Source organism: Lissotriton helveticus, chromosome 1_1, assembly GCF_964261635.1.
Source record: "Lissotriton helveticus chromosome 1_1, aLisHel1.1, whole genome shotgun sequence".
In the NCBI taxonomy this organism is placed as follows: Eukaryota; Metazoa; Chordata; class Amphibia; order Caudata; family Salamandridae; genus Lissotriton; species Lissotriton helveticus.
Window position 1 is genome coordinate 363,226,183 of NC_136057.1, and position 25,218 is coordinate 363,251,400.

General features: G+C 46.3%; 1 protein-coding gene across 1 annotated transcript in view; it reads left to right on the forward strand.

Annotated features, from left to right (window-relative positions):
• Window positions 1-24,914, forward strand: part of LOC144808672 (adenosine deaminase 2-like) — a 373,249-nt gene extending 348,335 nt beyond the window's left edge. The window contains exon 10 of the mRNA XM_078673653.1: window positions 20,696-24,914. Coding sequence (XP_078529779.1) covers window positions 20,696-20,807 — 112 coding nt within the window. The 3' untranslated portion in view covers window positions 20,808-24,914. The remainder of the gene's footprint in view (window positions 1-20,695) is intronic.
• The last annotated feature ends 304 nt before the right edge of the window (window positions 24,915-25,218 follow it).

Sequence of the window (25,218 nt, forward strand, 5' to 3'; positions counted from 1 at the left end):
GTTGGGGCCACACATTACATCCAGTGTGCTCAGGTATCTCTTGACCAACAAACAAAGGAGCAAACTTGCATTCACTTTAGGACCAGGATTCAGAGGCCTGATGCTAGGGTCTCGGAAGCAAGCCTTGTTTCAAAAGGGGTCACCTCAAGCAAAGCCTCCTTGCCATTCTGGTCAGTCTGTGACTCTCAGGTTGGCATGATCCACAATTTCTCCTTTCTGATTTGTGACCCCGTCTTTCGCCCAAGACAGTGGCAGGGGCACATACTTGATCACAGGGCTTCCACCTTCACTGAGGTCCTAGTTGCCAGCAATGCCTGTGCTGGTTACCGTCACTTTGGCTTCAAGCTGGACTGGTGCTGACGCAGACTCTCCAGGCTGAATCTGATGTTCGGGGCCCCTCTGGCAATGGTTGTAAGGCATGTGAGAGTAAAAAAAAAACCAACGGCCTGGACCTATTGGCACGTCTAAAAGGAACTCTTTGGTGAACTGACAAGAGTAATAATCACTAAAACCCAAGCAGCCAAGGAAGTCTGTATTCATTTACTAAATTGTGAGGAAAAGAGAGAAACAACACAGACATACCCTAAATCCTTACATTGGTGTATTCCTGTGTACTAATCTGAAAACCCTAAAAAAAAAAAAAGGAAATGTTCCACACTTTTGCTTATAAATTTTACATTACTTGTACAGGACTGCAGACACTTCTAAAATGATTCTTCTTAATAAAAGCACCTACATTGTACGCTTAGGAACATGCTCATGCTATAGGAGCAGCAGAAAAATCTAAAACTGCTAATTTAACAGGGGTTCTTATCTATAAAACAACATTTCCTTTAAAACATTTTTGCTAAGGATCACATGGGCATCTTCCCTGCGTTCTACTTTTCATGATCCAGACTATGCAACATCAGCTCTGATAATCAAATAGGATGGGCAGTAACATAACATATATATTTATTCATTTTATTAATGCTAACAATGTTTAAAACAATATTACTAAATAGCCAATTAAATGTCTCATTGCTATTTCACAGACAATTTAGACAGGCTAAAAGAAAATTGAGAAAAGGAGAGAGCAACATACATTTTACCTAGCCTTAATTTATAGAGGAGCTAGCCTTCTTCCCCCATTTTGACAGTAGGAAACCTGAAACAGGTTTCACTTCTGTCAACACTATCAACCCCTATTTGTAGCAACTAGGCATAAACAAAGTTATAGGAGGTAAATAGTACTTTTGAGGAGGTAAAGAATATGAATACCAAACCCCAATTCTTTTAGCAAATGTACAAGTGAAACATGAAGGCGAATGAATTCAAACTAAATCCCATTGGATCAGCCCTAGTAAGAACCAAACTAAAAGCATTAGTGCTGTATATATGGCCAAGCTCACATATACAATTGTTTTGTGGTATATTCATATGAGTGCATAAAAACTTGCTTTTGCCAACAAAAAATAAGCACAACTCCTCCTTCTTTCCCTGCGCTGCCAGCTTGTCTTTCAAAAAGTTTCAGATGTCAAAATGACAAAGCAGACCTTGCTCTGGTAGCCCTGCCAGGCTTCTAAATATAGAACTGACTTTTAACTCTTCCCAGCTGTCCTATTCTGTGTGCAAGTTTTCCATGCAGCTTTCCCTATTCAAAGTCACCCTGAAAACAGAAAGCTGACCCATTCCCCTGTTTGTCAGTTTAATAACTTCTGCTGGTTTTTTATACATATTTTCAATTGTAAGCAGTGAGCAATATACTTGTCTAACAATATAGAAGTCAGCTATTTGTATTATACCTAAATGTATGCATTTACTGAAGCCTAAGGCACTTTAAAAGCTGCTCAGAATGCAGAATTTTGTTTTTAAATTAGTAAATCTTGCCCAATTTTGCCTTTGATGTTTGGGGCACTTAAAAATGAATATCCTATCATTTCTTTGCATAATAGTCATCCTCAGAATGGTCTCTACAAATCCCAGAGATTTGGGGATCAGAACTATAATTTATACCTTTATATAAATACGTTTTTTACGCCTGCACAGAGTGACATTTCATATGCAAATATCCTCATTATGCAGTACAACACAACTTACATTTAGATAGCCATTTCTCTGATGAGCCCTTCGTTGGGCGCCATTTGTAGAAAATAGAAACCTTCTCAGGGGTCCCACTGATACTTGGTCCTTTTAAACCAACAAAGAAGAAATTGGCTCAGAAGCTGAAATATAAAAATAATACATTTATTCACCTCAGATGAGGGAGACTACGTCACACAGAAGCCTTAGCAACTGAATGAGGCAGTCTGAGGAGTACAGAAAACAGAGGCCTTATATATGCTTAGGGTTACATAGTCAGCATAAGACCAAGGGGCAATCTTGGCACATGTTAGCATGAAAAAATGACTACTATGGGCATGCAAGATCTGCTTACTCAACAAAGTGGGAGGAGCTAACAGTTGCTAATTCTGGTGAACACATCCTGACATTTACAGACTAGAAACAGTTGCAAGGACAGCTGCAAGCTCAACTGGGCCGGTCACCCCACGCACCGTGCACACTCCCCGTGAGTTGAGCCCGTTCCCGACAAGTGCCGCCACTGCTCGCAGCTGTGCTCCCGGCCCCGCTCGCCGGAACTGCATCTGCCCTGTTTGTAATTTTGTACTCCTGCTAACCTCGCTGCATCTTGCCTCCATGTAATCTTTGCTTTGCTCTCCTCCTGCTCTCCCCTGTTGTTGTGCTGCATTTTTGCCTCCGTGTAATCTCCGCTTTGCTCTCTGTGACTCGCTCCTCCTGTTTCCCCCTTGTGGCTGTGCCCAGCCCCTGCCGCGTCATCCCCCTGCGTATATTGTCCTTCTGCCAACTTTGTTGCATTTTCGCCGTGTTTACTTGTGTTTCTTCTGTGATTTCCTTCGTCCGCTGTTTACCCCTTATTGTTGTGCCCAGCCCCTTACCCGCCACCTCCCCGCCGCTGCCCCCCTGCGGCCTTGCCCCCTTCCCTCGCTCGCCCTTCCCATTCGCCACCCCGCTCCCGCCTCCCAGCTGACCCTCCCTCCCACTAGACCTTAAATGGTAGAGTGAACACGGTGGTGAGCAGTGACCTCTGTCCCTCTGGGCCGGTCCCCCCATGCACCGTGCACACTCCCCGTGAGTTGAGCCCGTTCCCGCCAAGTGCCGCCACTGCTCGCAGCTGTGCTCCCGGCCCCGCCCGCCGGAACTGCATCTGCCCTGTTTGTAATTTTGTACTCCTGCTAACCTCGCTGCATCTTGCCTCCATGTAATCTTTGCTTTGCTCTCCTCCTGCTCTCCCCTGTTGTTGTGCTGCATATTTGCCTCCGTGTAATCTCCGCTTTGCTCTCTGTGACTCTCTCCTCCTGTTTCCCCCTTGTTGCTGTGCTCAGCCCCTGCCGCGTCATCCCCCTGCGTATATTGTCCTTCTGCCAACTTTGTTGCATTTTCGCCGTGTTTACTTGTTTCTTCTGTTATTTCCTTCGTCCGCTGTTTACCCCTTATTGTTGTGCCCAGCCCCTTACCCGCCACCTCCCCGCCGCTGCCCCCCTGCGGCCCCGCCCCCTTCCCTCGCTTGCCCTTCCCATTCGCCACCCCGCTCCCGCCTCCCAGCTGACCCTCCCTCACTCCACCCCCCCACTCTCCACTTATGGCAGAGTGGCAAACGCGCAGCGTTGACGCGCAGCGGGCGCGCCCTAAGCGCACCGAAGGCGCGCCAAAGGCAAGCCCGTCTGCGCCCGTCCGCGTCTGGCCCGCGCCCAGCGCCCGGACCCCTGGCTCCCGCACCCCTGGCTCCCGCAGTCCCCAGCCCTCCCGCCGGACCTACGCCGCCACCGAACTCTACGCACTCAAAGCCGGGTTGCTACCGAGCCACCCCGAGACGCACCCACGGACCCTTCTGCTGCAACTCCTGCAAGTTCACCTGCATCCGGACCTGCACCACTCCAGCAGTGCCCAAGACCGCGACGAGCAACAGCAGCAGCCACCTGAAGTGCATCCTGCTCAACACTCGCTCCGTCCACAGACACGCCGTCGAACTCTGGAACCTGCTCGACACCACAGCCCCAGACGTCGCCTTCCTCACGGAAACCTGGATGAACGCCTCCTCAGCACCCGACATCGCCATCGCCATCCCGGACGGCTTCAAGATCATCCGGAGGGACCGCGTCAACCAGACATGAGGAGGCATCGCCATCATCCACAGGGCCTCCATCCGCATCACGACCAACACCGACGACACTGACGACACCCTCGCACCCGCCGAGCACCTGCACTTTCAGAGCCACATCAACCCCAGGACCACCCTCAGAGGCACCCTTGTCTACAGACCCCCGGGACCACGCACACAATTCAGCGAGGACATCGCCGACTTCGTCAGCCCGCATGCCCTCCCCTCCACTGACTACATCCTCCTCGGAGACCTCAACTTCCACCTGGAGAACAACAACGACCGCAACACCACCACCCTTCTGGACAACCTCGCTAACCTCGGACTCAAGCAACTGGTGACCACCCCCACCCACTACGCCGGACACACACTCGACCCCGTCTTCTCATCCAGCAAGGACATCGCCTTCAGCCACGCCACCGGACTCCACTGGACGGACCACAGCTGCATCCACTTCAGCTTCAAAAGGACCACGATCCACCACCAACAGCAACAGGCTGCACGCAGAAGCTGGAACAAGATCACAGCCGACCAACTCGCAACTTCCCTGAACAAGAACCCACCCACCAGCGCAACGAACCCCAGCCAAGCGGCCTCCAACCTCACGAAGTGGATCAGCGACTGCGCAGACGACCTCGCCCCTCTGAGCACCCCGCCTAGCAGACCCGGCAGCAAGAAAGCCCCATGGTTCACCGACGAACTCAAGAGCTTCAAGAAGGACTGCAGAGCCCTTGAGAAAGCCTGGCGCAGAGACCCAACACCGGACAACATGACTGCCCTCAAGCTCGCCACCCGAAAACACCACCAACTGATCCACACCACCAAGAAAACTGCAGGAACGACTGGACAACAACGCACACAACAGCAAGGAACTCTTCAACATCGTTAAAGAGCTCTCCAACCCCAACGCCGGAAACAACGACATCACCCCGTCGCAAGACCTCTGCAACTCCCTCGCCTCCTACTTCCACAACAAGATCGCGGACATACACAACAGCTTCAGCACTCAACCGACCCACGCCACGACCGAACCAGCGCCCCCCACCACCACCCTCCGCGCCTGAACCCCGATCAGCACCGAAGACACCATCCGCACGATGAACTCCATCCACTCCGGATCTCCGACCGACCCTTGCCCTCACCACGTCTTCAACAAGGCCGACGCTGTCATCGCACCACACCTGCGGGACACCATCAACACCTCCTTCAACACCGCTACCTTCCCGGAGAGCTGGAAGCACGCTGAACTCAGCGCCCTACTAAAGAAGCCATCAGCCGACCCCACCGACCTCAAGAACTACCGACCCATCTCACTGCTCCCGTTTCCCGCAAAAGTCATCGAGAAGACTGTCAACAAGCAGCTGGCCGCCTTCCTCGAGACGAACGGATCCCTCGACCTCTCGCAGTCCGGCTTCCGGGCCAATCACAGCACCGAGACCGCCATGATCGCAGCAACCGATGACATCCGAGCCCTGCTCGACAACGGAGAAACAGCGGCCCTCATCCTCCTAGACCTCTCCGCGGCCTTCGACACTGTCTGCAACCGTACCCTAGTACAGCGCCTCAGCAACGTCGGAATCCAGGAGAAGGCACTGGAGTGGATCACCTCCTTCCTCGCCGGAAGGACACAGAGAGTCCGCCTCCCCCCGTTCAGATCAGAAGCCACCGAAGTCATCTGCGGCGTTCCTCAAGGCTCCTCGCTCAGCCCTACCCTCTTCAACGTCTACATGAGTCCCCTCGCAGCCATCGCACGCCAGCACAACCTCAACATCATCTCCTACGCCGACGACACCCAGCTGATCCTCTCCCTCACCAACGACCCCGCCACCGCCAGAGCCAACCTACACGAAGGGATGAAAGAGGTAGCCAAATGGATGAAGAACAGCCGCCTGAAACTGAACTCGGACAAGACGGAAGTCCTCATCCTGGGATCCTCACCCTCCGCCTGGGACGACTCCTGGTGGCCCCCCGCCCTAGGCAGCGCACCCAAACCAACAGACCACGCACGCAACCTGGGCTTCATCCTGGACTCCTCCCTCTCCATGACCAGACAAGTCAACGCCGTCTCCTCGTCGTGCTTCAACATCATACGCATGCTACGGAAGATCTTCCGGTGGATCCCCACCGAGACCAGGAAGACGGTCTCCCAGGCCCTCGTCACCAGCCGACTGGACTACGGCAACGCCCTCTACGCCAGAACCACCGCCAAACTCCAGAAGAGACTCCAGCGGATCCAGAACGCCGCAGCACGACTCATCCTGGACCTACACTGGCTCCCGGTCAACAAGAGAATCACCTTCCGTCTCCTCACCCACGCACACAAAGCCCTGCACAACCAAGGCCCAGGATACCTCAACAGTCGCCTCAACTTCTACGCTCCCAAACGCCAGCTTCGATCGACCGGCCACGCCCTCGCCGCCGTCCCCCGCATCCGAAGAGCCACCACAGGGGGAAGGTCCTTCTCCTACCTCGCTGCCAAGACTTGGAACTCCCTCCGACCCACCTCTGCCTTACCCAGGACCACCTCGCCTTCAGGAAGCAGCTCAAGAACTGGCTGTTCGAGCAGTAGCGGACCCCCCCTCCCCTAGCGCCTTGAGACCCTCTGGGTGAGTAGTGCGCTATACAAATGCTTGATTGATTGATTGATTGATTGAACTGAGCATGTGCGAAGGTGGAAGATGCTAAATATAGTTAGTTTCTAGGCAGATCACAAGAGTGGTCAACACTTAGGGAGGACAGAGCACATGGCGAGCACGTGACAGCACATGGCAAACTGGTACATGGCCTCATATAACTTTTTGATTTGAGCAGGGGTCGCTCCGGCTCCTGGAAAAAGAGGGAGGCACAAAGCTGACCCTGGCTCCGAAGAACCATGCCTAAAGCGTCCATGCTCCTTACCTCCTTCATTGATGGACGACAGTCAAGGTGAAGATGAAGTCCGCTTGGACTTCTTCTTGTGCCTCTTTCCCGAGTGTCCCGATGAACTCCAGTGGGATGAAGAGGACTTTGGGCGCCCAGAGCAGTTGTGCGACATCCTCGATCGGGACCTCCGCGGAGTCTTGCTTGACAGTGTCAGCTGTTGGGCCGCAAGGAGCTTTAAAGCCCGCTCCCATATGCCGTTAGGAGCCATGGCCCGACAGTCCGAGCACTAATTCGGATCGTGGTCGGGCTCGAGGCACCAGAAGTCAACAAAAAACCTATCAAAAGGCAACAGAGGAGTAGCTCTTCATGACAACATGGGCAGAACCCATGGCCTCAACATCATATCCTACGCAGATGACACCTAGCTCATCCTCTCACTCTCAGAAGACTCCTTCACCTCTAGAACCAACATTCACAACTGGAAGCTGAGTGTCGCCGACTGGATGAAGACCACTGTCTGAAGCTAAACATGGACAAGACGAAAATGCTTATTTTTGGAGAACCTCCCTGTGGAATGACACTTGGTGGCCCTCCAAACTCAGACCTACACGCACACCGACGGACCACATCCGCAACCTTCGCATCATTTTGGACAGCAAACTCACAAAGAAAAGCCAGATCAATCAACGCAGACACCTCCCGCTGCTTCCGCACCCTCAGCATGCTCTGAAAGCTCTTCAGATGGCTTCATGCTCTGAAAGCTCTACAGATGGCTTCAGCCAGCTAGAGTACAGCAACCCGCTCTATGCAGGACTCAGCACCCAACTCCTGAGGACACTCTAAACAATGCAGAACTTAGCTGCCAGAATCAACCTCCCCAAACGGGCCCACATCATCTACCACCTCAGGAACCTCCATGTGCTCCCCATCCAGAAAAGTTTACAATTCAAGATGCTGATACACGCTTACAAAGCCCTCCACAACCAAAAACCAGCATATATCAACCACTGCTTACTCCTACCTCACTACCAAGTCCTGGAATGACATTCTCCTTCACCTATGAACATCATCCTCTCTTCTGGAATTCAGAAAGGAACTCAAGACCTGGATGTTTGACTGATCCCAGCAAGAACCTAGCACCTGAATACCCTCCTGGATGATTAGCTACGCTCTATAAATCCGAGTTGATAGGTTTGGGATAAAGTAAGCACCTAGGGTGTTGACAAAAAGTTTGATGGGGATGGCAGCGTACCTATAGCATTAACCAGATGGCTATCCGTTCCTGAAGAATCAGTTGGTGGAGAGGAGTTTGTTTCAGTAATCCCAAAACAGGACAAACCATGTACCTGTTGGGCTACACAGTCAACCATCGTAAATTGTAATTGTAAATTGATACTTGTATAGCGCACTACTCACCCGCAAGGGTCTCAAGGCGCTTGTACGAATACCGCTGTGGAACCCATCCTGGCTTTCCCTGTGAGGTGTCCACTCCTGGGCACCCCCAAGGTGGAGGCCAGGCATCCTTAGCGTTGTGGGGGCCGTTGTGGAGATTAAGCAAGCTATTGCCCAGAGTTGCAGAGTGGGACTCCATTATTGGAATGGGCACCGAGGCAAGAATTATCAGGTCCGTGGAATTTTTGTGCCCAAGACCCACCGAGGAGGGGAATTGAACCCTGGTCCCGGGCTAGACCTCTGCATCAGGGTCTGCCGCTCTAACCATTGAGCCACACTTCTCCACTCCATCAGAAGTTATCTGTGACAAAGGAAGGCATTTCTAGGGAGGGGGACCAGAGGTACTGTCCATGGTATTTTTATGACGTTCAAGTGTGCTTACGGTGACACACTCACCTAAATGGTTATACAGTATACCGCCTATTGCTTGTTACTCACCGTGATGTGCACATCTACACCATCTGTTCCACATTGATTCGGTATTACTAGGTAGTGCACCTTGTAATTACACGATCACCTCGTTGTTTCATCTTTATTTTTGTCACTAGCTACCACTATGTCTGCTCACCATATTTCCATGTTACCACCTCCTCTGTTTCTTGTCGAGCCTGGAATGCCTTCCATACCTACTGAAGATTGGATAGTCATGTTTGATAATTATTTGGTTGCTTTGGATGGACACGAGTTTAGTGCCAAAAGGAAAAATAGCACTTTTACTTGGCACTCTGGGCAAGGAAGGCCAGTGTGTTTTTAGGTACTTACCACAAATGTTACAAGCCAATGGGGAACTTATGCCAGACGAGTATAAAGAAGCAATAAGTAGGCATGAACTTAGGTATGCCAAAGAAGAGAATTTAGTCATGAATCTTTATAAATGTTATACTCACCGTCAAAGGAGCGTGGAATCCATTGATGAATTTGCTGCCAGGTTGAGGGAACTTTCTATAAAATTTACATTTCGGATGAGTTAATGAGAGACCAGTTAATTGTTCATTGCAATAACAGAAAAATCCAAGAAAGGCTGTGGGCAGCCAACAATCATACCCTCAGCGTAGCAATTGATTTGTCCAAAGTCATAGAGCAGTCGGAGGTTTGCATGAAAGAGTTGCAAAAACATAATACCAACTCTGATATTTCTGATAAATGTACATGTGAAGGAAGTGACCAGGGAGACGATGATTCTAATAGTGTAGCACTGCTCAGGGGCAAGAACAAATTCATGGGGAAGAAAAGTTAATTCACAAAGCTACAGCATACATTTTGTTCTTGATGTGGTAGCAATGGACATACTTCTGATTCCAAATTCTGTTTTGCCATGAATAAAGAGTGCCTCAAATGTGGTGGTTTAGGACATTTCGCCAAGATGTCCTAAACCACCTAAAATGATGACAAAAGGACGAACAGACACAAAACTGTGTTCTTGGTTGATAGACAACAAGTCTACTTAATGGTAGACACTGGGTCGGGATATACTATAATCCCCAAGAAAATGTTTGATCAAGAGTGGTCAGGGAGACCATTACAACCCAGAGATATATCTCCTGCGGATTATCAAGGGGATTCTATAGACCTGTTAGGCTTTTTCGAAGCACAAATTGTGTTTTCCAATATGTCCACAAAAGGCAAGGTGTATGTAGCGGTGGACGGACCTCCCATTCTAGGTTGGATTCACCAATATGGTCTTCATATTGTTATGAATCCAAGAGCACCCACGCAATTCATGATGGTGGAAGATGAGAGCTTGAACGATATTCTTGAAGAGTCTAGTGGTGTCTTTAGAAGTGAGTTGGGAGTACACAAAGGGTACGTACACAAAATAGACACTATACCAGTCCAACATAAATTGAAGAGAGTGTCCTTGGTGGTGAGAGATGTGGAGAAATCTCTCATAAAAGACATGTTAGATGGTGGCGCTATTGAACCTGTACAGGCTTCCAGTTAGATATCTCCAGTAGTTATTACTAATTAGGCCGACGGCAAACTTAGGTTCTGTGTGGACTTGAGGTCCCTTAACAGGTGTGAGGTGGCAGAGACTTTTCCTTTGCCCAACATAGGTGAGTTGGTTTCCGCCTTAAAAGATGCCAAGTTCTTTTCCAAACTCTACCTCAAAAGTGCGTACCATCAAATAAAGTTGCACAACTGTTCTAAACACCTAATAGCATGTATCAACACGGAAAGGACATTTCAATTCATGCGCTTGCCCTTCAGACTATCATCTCTATCGGAAATCATCCGGCTATTTTTCTGTGACAGCGCCTACCTAGCATCCAGTCCTGCTGCCTGGGGGAAATTACTTCTGGATACAGTCCCCATATCCCAAGGCCAACGTTGCCGCACCCGGTCTCTCCCCGCCGCCGCTGCATTCCACTCTGAGCGCGGCCGCAGAGGGGGGAGACCGAGGGGAGCTCGAAACTACACCTCCCAAGCTCCCTTGCGGCCCTGCTGCCGGGGAATACGCGCCAGGAGGCACTATAAAATCTACGCAACCCCCGGTGGAGCGGGGAAATTATCCGGCTATTTTTCTGTGACAGCGCCTACCTAGCATCCAGTCCTGCTGCCTGGAGGAAATTACTTCTGGATACAGTCCCCATATCCCGAGGCCAATGTTGCCGCACCCGGCCTCTCCCCGCCGCCGCTGCATTTCACTCTGAGCGCGGCCGCAGAGGGGGGGAGACCGAGGGGAGCTCGAAACTACACCTCCCAAGCTCCCTTGCGGACCTGCTGCTGGGGAATACGCACCAGGAGGCGCTATAAAATCTACGCAACCCCCCGCGTCGCGGGAGCGCGCGGGCAGTGCCGGGCGAAGCCCGGGCAAAGCGCGGGCCCTCTGTAGCCCTCCGGGGCCTAACGGAGACTGGACTGGGCCACCCCCCTTTGTCTTCACGCCTCTTGGAACTGTGTCTAAGGTGACTCATACCCCACATATTCGTTGATGCTTAAGTACCTGGTATAGGTATCCCTTTTTTAAATTTTTTAATTGACTAGCCAGGCAAGTGATAACAACACTTGTGTGGAGACCCTTATGTCAAGAATGGAACATCTAATGAAGTCTCTTATGCTCCCCTTGTATGAAAGAGTAAAAACGATAGGGGTGAAACTGGAGAAGATAGAAGGAGTTCAACAGCAGAATAATGAAATCTTGATGAAATATGTTAAAACTCCTCAAACACAGATCCAACATAAAACCAATGATAAGCCAGTGAACCCTTTAAATAACAAGAAGATCCCAGATGCTGCATCAGGTACACACAAGATGGTCAAACAGCTACAACCACCGATATTATTAGACAAAGGGCATAAGGAGCCATCAAAGGACTCTCAAAAGAACATAGATGGGAGTAGAGATGAGACGGCTCCTCCTAGTGTACAGTCCAGAGATGTAGGATCAGAAATCACAAATGGGAGGGATGAGAGCGAGTGGGCAGTTGAGAGTCTGAATAATAACAATAGTAATAGCCAGCAGGAGCAATCCAAAAGACCAAGGCCAGCCAATAAGACTACAGGCATTGACTTACCACCCGAATCCCACCCCTTTATTGTGGTCATGATAGGAGTACCATTCCTAGGAGAGGGGAAGACGGAAAATTATCGTGAACTAAAAAACAAGGTCAGTCATTGGCTAACCAGATATAGGCCCATTCCCTCATCTCTAAATGGCCAAATACTCCATGTCAGAAGACTAAACTGGGTGGGACAGAGGAAAAAGGACAAGGAAGGTGATTGTATCATCATAAACTTTAAAGTCAGGCGTGTAGTAAGTTATATTAGTGGTTGGAGGGAAGGGGATTTAGAAAGCAGGATCCAAACAGTAGATCCTAGTTATTTCTATCCACCGCCCCTCATGGCCCAAAGAGACGTGTTTTCAAATTACACACACGGGAGTAGGTATTACGATCACTATGACAACCAATTCATGGCTCAAAGCAATATGCGTCCTAATTATTCACAAGAAAGTAGGTATCATGATTATTACGACAACCAATATAGGGTACCTATTTTCAACCGATTTGATGCTTTCCACTCTCAGGAAGGCCTTGAGGGAGTGGATTGACTATGTGTAAAGACCCCGACATCAGCAATCGATAATTCCCTATAACTACAAAATAGCGCTGCAAATAGGGATCAGGCGCAGGTAGTTTTGCGCTCCGTTTTTACCCAAAGGGCCAGTTCAAAACTACTGTTAGTTGATATTTCTGGGGTAGTAGATAAGACTGAGAAACATCTAGGGCAATTGATGGCAGATAATGAATTTACTGAATTACAAAGGTCCAGCTAATGTCCCTCCCGTACAAACCTGTGGACCTACACAAGTGCTAATAAGTGGGCGGAATAACGATTCTGTTTTGAAAATAGTCGTTGGGGATAGTATCGAAGACAGTCTTGGTGCTCAACTAAGGAAAGCTATTGAGGATCGAGTCCCGGATCCAGTAGAATTGTCGGTCTCGAGTTATAACGTAATCTCATAGAATATTGCTGGTTTAGCGGGTAAAATCAATGACCCGACTTGGTTAGCTTTTATAAGATCTTTTTCAGTGATATGCCTGCAAGAGACATGGTTGGTAGGGAACAATGTATTCATAGAAGGGTATAAAAGCTTCTTTGTATCAGCCGAGCCGTCAAGGAGCGGCAGAGCTAAAGAGGGACTGGCTGTGTATATCGATTTAGCACTAACATGTACTGTCAAAAAGTATTCCTTTTGTAATAATGATATCCAAGTATTGACGGTTAAAAGCAGGAAAGAATCATATTGTAAGCTTGCTGACCTAGGTAATTTTCTGAGGAATAACTTGGAGAGCCTCTAACTTCACATCCTTATTGCAGGGGACCTTAATGTACACCCCTGTGGGAACCCAGCAAATACTGTAACCGGCTTACTGGGTTGTCACAGACTAAGAGGCTTCCACTTTGATCATACTCGCCGGGGCAACTTGCTGAACGAATTCTTGAATGAATTTGACTTAACCTCAGCCATGTCTCTGGTAGATGAGCGTACCCTTCACGAAGTACCCACATACAAAGGTAACACGGGGGGATCCTATATTGACCACATACTTCTCTCCAGTGTCCTCGGCTCCTCTATATCAGGTTTTAAAATTCAGGAGAACCAACTTAGTGATCACAATCCAGTTTGCATTCAACTGGGAGGTAAGATGCTAAAACTACGAGAGAAGGGGATAGACGGTGGGGCTTTAAAATGTACAGACGGTAAACGACGTTTAAAGTGGGCACTGGTGAACTCGGACCAACTGTATGATAAGATTAATAATACGTGTGATGCCGAGTTGTCACTTTGCGTGTCCCCAGCACCCTCAGCCCAGGAGATTCTCTCAACTTTTGATGGTATTGTTACGAAAGTTGGGGCAATGTTAACCGTACACTCTTCAGGTCAGGTTCGTAGCGACCCAAAGTGGTTTGATCACTCTTGCTCTAAGGCAAATCGTGGCTTAAATGCGGCTCTAAAGGCAAGACCTAGGGATCTGTCACGAATCCGGGCGTCACGCCTTAGCTACAAAAAGGCCTTGGTCAAACGTAAAGCAGAAGTGAAAGCCTCCATCTGGGAAAATTTGTTAGATCCCAAAGTTCTTGGAAATAGTGCGAAATTTTGGGAAATTATAAATAAACCCCTGTTTGAATCATCAGGCGATTCCTCTGTGGGCACCAATATAACAGAAGAAGAGTGGGTTTCTCATTTTAGATCTATTTTTAATAGTAACATGCCACAGCCAGAATCAAAAAAAGGTGTTTTAGGAGTTAACCCTCTGTGCTTTTCCATTCGTGAGGTTGAAAAGGGAATTAAGGGCTTATGAAGTAACAAAGCCCCAGGGCCCGACGGACTGCCCCCGGACCTCTTTAAATCACGGGTATCGCTGTGAGCGCCTGTTCTTACCGCCGTGCTTAATGCAGCCGCTGATCACGGATGCCCAAGGTCGTGGGGGGTTTCCACGATAGTCTCAGTTTTTAAAAAAGGGGACCGCAACAGCACGTCCTGTTACAGACCAATATCTTTAATTGACTCCGTGGTCAAAGTAGCGGGTGGTGTAATCCTGAATAGATTAACAGCCTGGGCGGAAGAGCACAATATAATCTCCCCGATCCAATATGGTTTCCGGCCAGGCCACTCCACCATCTCACAGTGCCTCAATTTGTATATGGTCCTGGGAAAATATACTTTGGCACGCCAGGGTACAATTCACATGGCCTTTATTGACCTCTCCTCAGCCTTCGACTGTGTTGACCGGGCTAAGCTTTGGGAGGTCATGGGCAACATGGGCGTGGAGCAAAATCTTGTTAACTTATTGGCGGACTTACACCAGGACACCCGGGCCAACGTACGGTACTCCCAGGATCTAAAGGTAACTAGGGACTTTGGAGTACATCGGGGTGTCAGACAGGGCTGTATTTTGGCCCCGTTTCTTTTTAATTTATATATTAATAATTTGGAGGAGAATCTTTTAAATACAGGTGCAGACTACCCCTATGTTGGGCGCAAAGGGTTACCTGTCTTACTTTATACGGATGACGCCGTTTTGTTGGCTAGGACCGCAAAAGGGCTTCAATCTCTACTTGACACCTTTTTTAGCTTTATGAAATCCCGAGATCTTGCCATTAACAACACAAAATCTTTTGTAATGAATGTGGGGAAATGTTATAAGAAGACGTTCTCATATCATGTTAATGGGGAGATGATTCCTACAACAAAAACCTTTTCATATCTGGGTGTCTTGTTCGACAATCAGTTGAAATGGGGCCCTGCAGTCAAGAGGAAAAGGGGGAGATGATTCGGGCAAATGCGGCCATTTCTAACTTTGCCAGGAAAATGGGCAAACGCCCAATTGCCGCGCTACTAAAAATTTATCAGGCCAAGAGCGTGGCGGTAGGCTGCTATGGAAGTGAGTTATGGGGGCACACGGCAGTTAATGACCTGGTGGTGGCAGAAAATAATTTTCTGAAACAGCTGCTGGGGGTTCCTAGGGGAACTGCCAGCTTTATAGTGCATGAAGAATTAGGCATCCCCTTTTTAAGTGATACCATAGGACTACGACCATTAATTTGGTGGTTGAAAATGTTGGCTAAATAAAGACCTGCCTCTAAATCACCAACTCCTGAAAGAAGCTTTATGCTGGGATAATATGCTTAAAATCCCGTGGTTAAAATATCTAAAAGTTTGCTTCTCCGGACTGGGGCGCCCAGAGCTCTTTGTAAACCCCGACTCTATTATTACAGCTGATGTAGAGTTCGTGAGGAATTTTTTTCTCCATCTCACAGCATTTGTACCGTGAGGAGGTGGAACTAAATAAATGCAGTGTCCGGAATTATGTTGTTCTGAAATCCACACCAAGTATGGAACCCTATTTGTCCTGGCCGATGTCGGGCTATGATCGTTTTTTGTTAACCAGGTTCCGTCTGGACTTTTTCCACCTATTGCTAGCTGTTCCAAAAGGCAGCCACCGAGGTCAAGTGCTACCACCCTGCGGCTGCGACAATGTGTCTCCGCAGGATCTGGTGCACTTTTTATTTATTTGTCCCTTTTATGATATACCTCGGAGGTTTTATCTTAAGCCTCTTCTTAAAAAACTGAATTTTAACCAAGTTAGACCTGCACTTTGTTATTTACAGCTGCTAACTCACGAATGCACTTTATTTGTAATTGGCTTCTTAAAATTGGCCATAAAATTTAGAAATTGCATGGAGGGTCAATTGCCTAGAACTGTTGTTAATGTTGTATCTGATTAAGGGTGATTGTAAACTGTGGTTATGTGGCTTTTAGATATCTGATTTTATTTGTGTTTTTATTAAATTGTGCTTTTATGGTTGTTTTTGTATGAACAATCGAATAAAGATTTTGACTATGACTATGACTATCATCTGTGGCTAGTGTGTTCCAGCATATGGTCACTGACATTTTTAAGGGCATTGACAAAGCTGTGTTTTTTCAGGACAATATTCTTTTTTGGGGAAAATCTGTCATCGAAAACAACCAAGTTTTGAAATCAATGTTGAACAGGATTGCTGAGGTGGGTCTCATCCCTTCGTATAGAGAAATGTTCTTTTTTGGTGGAGCACATCGAATATCTGGGCTATGAGATCTCAGTGCTGGGTATAAAATCTAAGAGGAATTTGCTTGCAGCTATTCAACTGGCTCCATCTCCAACGTACAAGAAGCATGGGCCTCATGGAGTTCTTCTAAATTTGTCCGAAAAGTTTCTGACAAAACTTTGATTTTGAGATAATTTCTTAAAAAAGGTGCCAAATTTGAATGGGGTGAAGAACAATCTGTTTGTTTGAACAATATAAAAAAGGAGATCTGTGAAGCAAATGTTTTGGGACTGTTCGACATAAAGCTTAAATCCAACCTTATGGTTGATGCCACTGATACTGGTTTAGTGGTCTTTCTCTTACAAAAACACCCTGAGGGAGAGAAAACAGTAGTTTTTGCGTCCAGGACACTCACATCTTCTGAGCGAAAATTACTCAGTGATTGAAAGGCAAGCACTGGCAGTGGCCTGGGGTGTTGAGTATTTCCACACTTACCTCTGGGGCACAAGATGTTTACTCAGGACTGACCACAAACCTTTAGTGAAGATCTTGTCTCCTGGAGGTGCGGGTAAAGGGTCGGCAAAGTTGGTCAGACTTGCAGCTAGACTGCAAGAACACCAATATGAGGTTACCCACATTCAGGGTTGGAGAACCATCCACCCTGATTGTCTATTCAGGTTGTCTCTCAAGTTGGAAACTGTTGATGCTTCGCCAATTTCCCTGACCAGTAATGATGGTGCTGTCGCTTCTATACATGACGTAGTAGCAATTGGTGAAGGAACTTTTACTTGTGAGGAGTGGTGCGTGGGGAAATGGAAGCTGATCACGTCCTTAAAGCTGTTATAGATCTTAATAAGTTAGGTGCGAGGCATGAGAGTTGTGTGCTTATCCCAGTGCGTCCTTTTATCAAAGTTTTAGAAGAAATCAGTGTGTGGTACTAATGTTCTCATGAGGGTTGACAGATTCGTTCCACCTTTTGGCCTGAGATCCAAACTCCTAGTTCTCGCTCATGAGGGACATTGGGTCAAACTTTGAGCCAACATCAATTTAAGATTAACCTTTGGTGGCTCGGGATGGATGAACAAGTGACCTTGTGTGTAGAGAATTGTTCTGTGTACAAGGAGGGAGAGAAAAGACTTAAGGTGGGCTCATATCAAGGATCCAGGCAGAGTTTGGCACAGCATCTGTTTGGATTTCATAGGACCTATAGATAAGTTCCCATCCAGTCAGAGATTTGCCATTGTAGTCATTGATGCTTTATGCAAAATAGTTGAGTGTGAAATTTGTGAGGGACATGGAGAGCACAAATGTGTTTTTGGAGTGTTTGTTCCATGAAGACGGTTTTCCCTCTATTATCATCACTGATAATGGTACTCAACTTACTTCACATGTCAGGCAATCTTTTCTTATGGATTGTGAGTGGTACATGATCAGACTTCTTTGTATAATCCACAGCGTAACAGTCTTTGTGAGAGAGCTAACCATGTGGTCAAGGGTATCATCCGGATGGCCTGTGTCAGTGGTGGTATTACTCAAACCATGGTGGAGGAAATGGTGTGGGCCTATCGCACCACCAAACTTAATCTGTGCAATAAGTCTTCCAATGAACTTATGCGTGGGAGGTCTCCAGGCACCAAGTTGGTCCCTGCTTGGATAAAGGAGTGGGTATCAAGTGGGGGTGTGATGGGTGCAGTGCCTGTGAGTGATCCTGGTGGTAGGAAATTTAAAATTTATGAGGGAGATCTTGTTAATGTCAAGTCAGGCAGGTTAGGCAGGGGTCTTGCTAAATTTAGGGGACTCTTTAAAGTCAAATGCGCCTTTTCACACTTTGTCATCTTGGAGACTGGTGAAAAGTGGAACCTTTGTCGTGTGGCTTTATATCAGAGAGCAACACGTCCTTCTGAGTTTACAACTTCTGATCCAGGATGTGACAACATGCGCAGGAGTAGTGGTTACGTGTTGGCAGAAGACTTCGGTTCTTCAGCATGCCCTTCTTGTGGCTGTGAAAGGGAAGTGGATGGTGATGCCTTCGCATATGGAGAAGAACACTCACAGAGCTCCCTTGAGGTCAGTAGTGTAAGAAGGTGCAGACCACCTGTGTGTTTGAATGATTTTGTTTGCTTAATTTATGCTTTCGTGCTTATGGAAAGAAGTCTTAGAAGGGTTTCATGATGTCTGAAATGTAAGAAGGCACAGTCCACCTGCCTCATGTATATGCCTTTATTTCCTATATTTGTGTTTATTTTAGATTTTTTGTCTTTTTTGTTTAACCACATCCATGCGCAGGACGGCTCCCGGCCGTCATGAGTCATGGTAGTCGTGTGCTCATGACGACCGGGAGCCGTCCGAACGTTGCTGATCCACCCAACGTGTGGTTAATTCCCGCCTGTGCGGGAGAATTGATCAGTGGGCGGAGATCGGATGGCTCCCGGCCGTCATGAGCACACGCCTACAGTGACTCATGACGCCCAGGAGCCGCCCTGGGTACTCGAGCACCACGCCCATGCCCGCTCCCCCCCGCCCCCTCGCAACACAGCGGAATTTGCCGCGCGGCAAAGGGGATAAAGGAGGGAGATTTTTTATACATGTAAGTTATGATTGCATTTCCTATATGCCATGCTTAGTCCTTTCTTTGTTATCTGTTCCCTTACCTCTATCTGAATGGGACCATCCATGCCGACACTTCGTTAAGAAAACGCCTGTCCGAAATAGGTTTATCACGACCAATTTCTCCATACTAAGAAGAGGACACTATTACAACAACCGCTAGAAAGTGGAAATGTGAAACAACTGTGGGAAGCTAATATTGCCCCGCATGACAGAACAACCTGAGAACCACTAGAACGGACAGGAGAAGTAAAGGGACTTCAAATAAGAAATATAACCAGACTGGGCCAAATTTTCCCGCTATAAGAGAGAAAAAAGAAGAGAAGAAAGGAATAAAGAGAACACATACAACTGCCCTGATGAAACTCCAGGAAAAGGAGTGAAACGCGTTGGCTGATTCGTTTTGTAAAACTGTCTGGTGACCTGTATTTTAAGAGAAAAGAGTTAAAAATAAAGAACATTTTCTACATACACAAACGATACTCTCTATCTGGACTTTTTCTTGGTGCGCCCCCATAAAATTGAATCAACGATCCTCTATGGAATGTCTTGGGAAGATTCTAGTGTTTTTCTTTCCTGGGCGTTCTGGTCAGTTGCTAGACTGGTCATCTGTGGAGTGTCTGTTACGCTGCTGGCTCGTAATAAAGTGACTTAACTTACCTTAAGAAGCATCCACAGTCCCTTTAGGTAGGTGCAGTTTAGACCAGGTGTTGTTCAAAGAGAACAGCTCTGAGGTCTTTCTTTGAAGGTAACATGACATGTGACCTGGCAGAAGCACAGCGATATAGAGTTCAATGTTGTTGGGCACTTTCAATGAAGAATTGGTTCATGTATCACTCATGCTTGAAGGTAGAGGTCTTGAGGAGGAGCAAGAGTTGTTGCTATTATTAGTGTTATTATGAACAATAGTTATTTTTTAAGCACAGTGTCAGTCAACCTAAAACGGTGTCTCCTACCACTTCAGGCCTACTGCAGACCCCAATAATGGTCAACGCTCATAGTGCCTATGTTCTGAGCCCAACTTCGTTTTGTGGTTCCTTTAAAAACACTGTTAACTTTAGTGACACGTCAGTTCAGCACAGCTTTTTGAGTCTGGAACCTCAAGATTAGGCATGTGTACTCCAAAATAATCCAGTGCAGCTCTGAGTAGCATCCCCAACAACCAGCAAACCCAACAACATAACCAGGCCAGCTTCATCCTCTTGACCTCAAGCCTTTCTACCACATTCCCAGTTGAGCAAAAAAAACCTTGATTAAAAACTAACGTAGAGTAACTTATCACCATCACTTCTTTAACCCAGATCCTCATTTAGTTTAACACATGCCTTTCAATATGAGGATGCCACCTATTCCTTCCTTATGCCTTAAATCCAACAAGTGTGTAAATTGGTTTTAAATACTATTAACATTAATAAACGACAATAATCTGTTTTTTTTGCACTTTTAATATTTATTTTTTTATAGAATGTTAACTCGAGATTTAAAACTGAAATTTGTTTTAATCTACCACTGGTGTTGACGTTGAATGATCTTGTTTCTTCAAGACTGGGGATAAGCAGTTTACCTTCCTCTTTGCAGGTACAGCGCCATGTCTGAAGGAATGAAGGCCAGAGCGTCTGTAATCTGGCGTAAAAAATGGCAACAATTTGTGGAGGAGCTCAGCGATGCCAAGTCAGGAAAGGAGCTCTAGAGTGCACATCTCAATGCCAAGGACAGCTCTGATTCTCTTAACAAAAATAGGCAATTTTGAATGGACTTTACTTCTATGTGTATCTCAAAAAACTGTTTGATGCAATGCATTTCGGTGGGAAATTGGAAGCCAGCGTTTTTAGTCCCAAAATATTCCTCGTTTTATATTTCTACTCCTGACATGCAAGAGACCCAGGACTAACCTCGTCTAGAAGAATCCATGGCCTTGCTTCACAGGCCATTAGCCAAGGAAAGTACACGGGTCACTGGTCAAACATAATATCAATAGTACAATATTGAAAGGAAAAAAAGATTAAATTACAAGACATTAGAAAACAAGCAATAAATAATAAAATTATCAATAAGGAAAACGTGTTCAGTACTCAAGCGTAACAAACAGAGAAACAAGAAGAAAGTGTTTTGATTTCACAACTTCCAGGGTAGAGTTTGCCCATTTTGTACAAACGGATTTCCGGCTATTGCCGGCACTGCTCCAACCTCAGGCGCTTTTGTTCCTTGAGTACAAAACGGCTTAGACACACCAGGGATTATTTACAAGTCCCTTGTGCCACTGGTACATCACATTTTCCCATTTTAAAAGTGATGCATGGGCAACACAAGGGGCTTCTAAAAAAAAACTAATGTTTCTGCCCATACCTCTACATCAGAGACAAAATGTGAAACATTTGATTACGTCCCAAATGTATTAGATACCGTGCACCCCACCACCATTTTGTGCTCTGTAGACTCCCCACACAGCCACATCCACATTCATTGCAGTTTCATTGGAATTCACTTTTCCTCAAGTCGGGAATGAAATCTTTCCCGCCTTGCTCCTTTGTGAACACATAACATCCTTGGACTTGTGATATTAAAGGTGCTGATGATTCCCTACTGTTGTGGGATTGAAACGCAATTGACTTGTTAATTTTACGAACCCTAATAATTAGGATTTTGTTTGATAGGTTTAGATATCCAATATTAATTTTGGGTACAACAACCTATGGTTAACCTCCTTTGTGTGTTACGCTTGAGCATCAAGCATTTTTTCCTCACTGATTTTATTACTGATTATTTCTTTTCATGGGGGCTTGTGATTAAACCTTTTTTTCATTGAGCATTGTATATTATGTTTGACCAGGGACCCTTGTTCTGTCCTTTCTTGCATTAACCCAGGTTCCTCGTGATTTCCGGGTTTTTCCCTTTTTGTACCTCTTAATCACATGCTATTGTAACACATGTCTTAACACACTGAGGGGCAAATTTATGAGGGCAGTTGCATTACGCTTGCACCACGAAACGTGATGCAAGCACAACGCAAGCCCAAAATGTGATTTATAAAGTCATGGAAGGCCACAGTGCGTGGTCCTGAGTGGCGGCATAAATCTGGAGTAACACAACGCAGTGCAAATCGCTGGGTTGTGTTACTCGGGTGCTCCCATGCAACTCCCATTGTTTTCAACACATTCCCAGATTTACCTAAAGTGGTAGACCTGGGAATGAGCCAGAAAGATATGCCTTCTTTGGGGAGGCGTAACCAGGAAAAATATCTATATTTCTCCTGGTTACTTCCTCTTTCTATGTGTGCAGCACGCTGCAGCACAAAGAGAAAGAGGAAGATGCCTCTCAGGATTGTATTTGTGCAGGCAGGTGCCCCTCCTGGCATTAAAATAATCCTGCATTTGTTGGCGCCAGGCAGCAAAAACAGCGCCAGTGCATGGACAAAGGCAGGAATGCGCCATATTCTTTTAAATACGGTGCATTCCTGCCCTTTCACTGTCACGCAGTGCAGCAAGGTAACTTGCTCCACTGCTTCACACTCTTATAAATATAACGAGTATCCAGGGGCGGTGAAGGCTGGTTGTCTGTGGGGAGCGACCTCTGTGAAATCAAAGGAGGCATACACTCTTGGAGTGTGAGGAAAGTTTTTAAGCCAGTGGACCCTCACTAATGTCTATGGTAAGCATGTGACAGCATGTTGGAAGGTGAAAGGGACCCAGTGGCTGGCGTCATCCTTTGAATGTGGTATGTCGCCAAGCTCGGGGATAGTGCACGCTTCAGAATCTGTACAGTCTCCATCGACATCAAAGGTTCTCTAATAGCTGAATGCATGCAGCAAAGCACTGTGGTTGTTTTTCAGTAGGCAGGGGTTGCATGGATGTACAAATATTATCAGAGGGAATGTCATGTTCAAGCATCCATGCTTACGAGTCCTCAAGTGTGCAAGCACACCATACACATGTGATAGGACACGTTTACGTATGTAGATAATGTGTTGTAGTATTTGGATGGTACAAGCAAATGTATCCACTGTAGCACAGGTGAAAATTCTCCTTTGCTAGTATGTGGCAACAATGCAGTAGCACAAGCATGTTTGTTGCGCCAATTAACGTTTTTTTTTACCCTTGACCTCGGGCCAACAAAATATGAAGATAATTTTGTTAAATGTAAAAGGCATCAATCATCCAGTCAAGAGAAGGAAAATCCTTGACTACATATACAAACAGAAAAGCGACATTATCTTACTGCAGGAAACGATGATTGATTCCAAAAAATGTAATTAACTTAGAAATAACTTATATTCTGATGTCGCAGGCTCTGCAGCCATTGGAAAAAAAAACGGGGTCCTAATTCTTGTTGCACAAAAGGCTAACATCGACCTAGTGTCAAGCACAGCAGACTCGCAGGGTGGATGGGGTATCTCGAAGTTGGTTAGACACAAAACAGAATCTTATATTACGAACATATATTCACGCACCAAGGACAACCCTGGTGTTTTGGAACGAACTCACAGAACAATCCCGGACTCTGCAGCACACATACTCGCGGGGGACTTCAATCTAACTCTAGACCAAGCCCCGAACAGAAACTCACACTGCCCCTTCAGTACAAATAAATCACACAAAATTCTCAGCAACCTATGTAAGCGATTTAACATGATCAACACTTGCAGAATTCAGAATCCCACAGAAAGGGAGTATACTTTCAACTCTTTTCCTCATAATTCATACTCACGCATTGACTATCTGCTCATTACCGGTAACGATGTTAATATGATAGACCAAACCTCTATAGAACCAAGCTTAATCTCAGATCCTTCTTGCATCACCTTATCCGTCTCTGATTCGGCACCTTTTAAGAAGCAACCCCTATGGAGATTTAATGACGAAGTTATCGCATCAGAGACAAATAGGCAAAGTATTGAAGATGCGATTCACAATTTCCTCAAGGAAAATAAAATTGGGGACACCTTGGATCTAAAAAGCACTTTGAGAGGAGAGATCCTCAAAATAAGATCCACCATCAATAAAGAAACTAATAGTAATCTCCTGAGACTAGAAAAAGAAATTACACTGCATGAGGAAAAACATATTGCCTCTAGAGATATCTAGACCTGAACAAAATAGTAAAAAATAAATATGAATATAATAATATAATAAGCTCCATAGCCGTTTGGATTAATAAACAAAAAGGTATTAAACTCTGTGAATCTAATAAAGCTGTAAAGACCCTAGCATCATACTTGAAATTCAAACTACAGAAAAATACAATAAAGACATTAATAGAGCCTAACAGCGCAGTTCACACCAACCCAGATAAAATAGCAGACATATTCAAAGTATTTTATCAAAATCTATATGAAAAAACCCAGATCTGAATGTCTCTAAAGCCCAAAACTATTTAAATAAATGCGATCTGCCCTATTGATCAGAACAGGACAAAATATCAATTAATCGACCAATAACCTCAGATGAAATACTGGGCACAATTATAAACCTTAAAACGGGGAAAGCCCTTAGTCCGGACAGCTACAATGCCACATGTTTAAAACATTTGCTGCTCCTCTGATTTCTCCTCTCCTCAACCTGTTTCATTTGAATCTGGCTAGGTGAATGGTACCCCGGCAGAAGCAATCATTGCAGTAATACCCAAACACGGGAAAGACCTCTCAAACCCCAAAATTATAGGCCAATATTGTTGATAAACCTAGACTGCAAGATATGCAATGATCCTGGCCAACCGACTCCAAAAACATACTTCCAAACTCATAAATCCCTGACAAGGGAGTTTCTTAAAAAAATGACTCTCCAGTGACAATACATGAATATTGTGCCATGCTCTAGAAAAGGGCAAACTAATAGACTCCCCCACAGTAGCAATTACTTTGAATGCCAAGAAGGCTTTCAACAAGGTTGATTGGACTTATCTGAGAGCAACACTTGAGAAATTCAACCTGGGCGAGAACCTAATCTGCATGATAATAGCCCTGTACTACAAAGCGTCCGTTAAAGTTAAAACCGGCGGCACTATCTCCTCACCCTTTAATCTAGAGCAAGGTACAAGACAGGGCTGCCTTCTCTCATCCTCCCTGTTCCTATTAGCGAGGGAACCCTTCCTATACCAATTAAGGA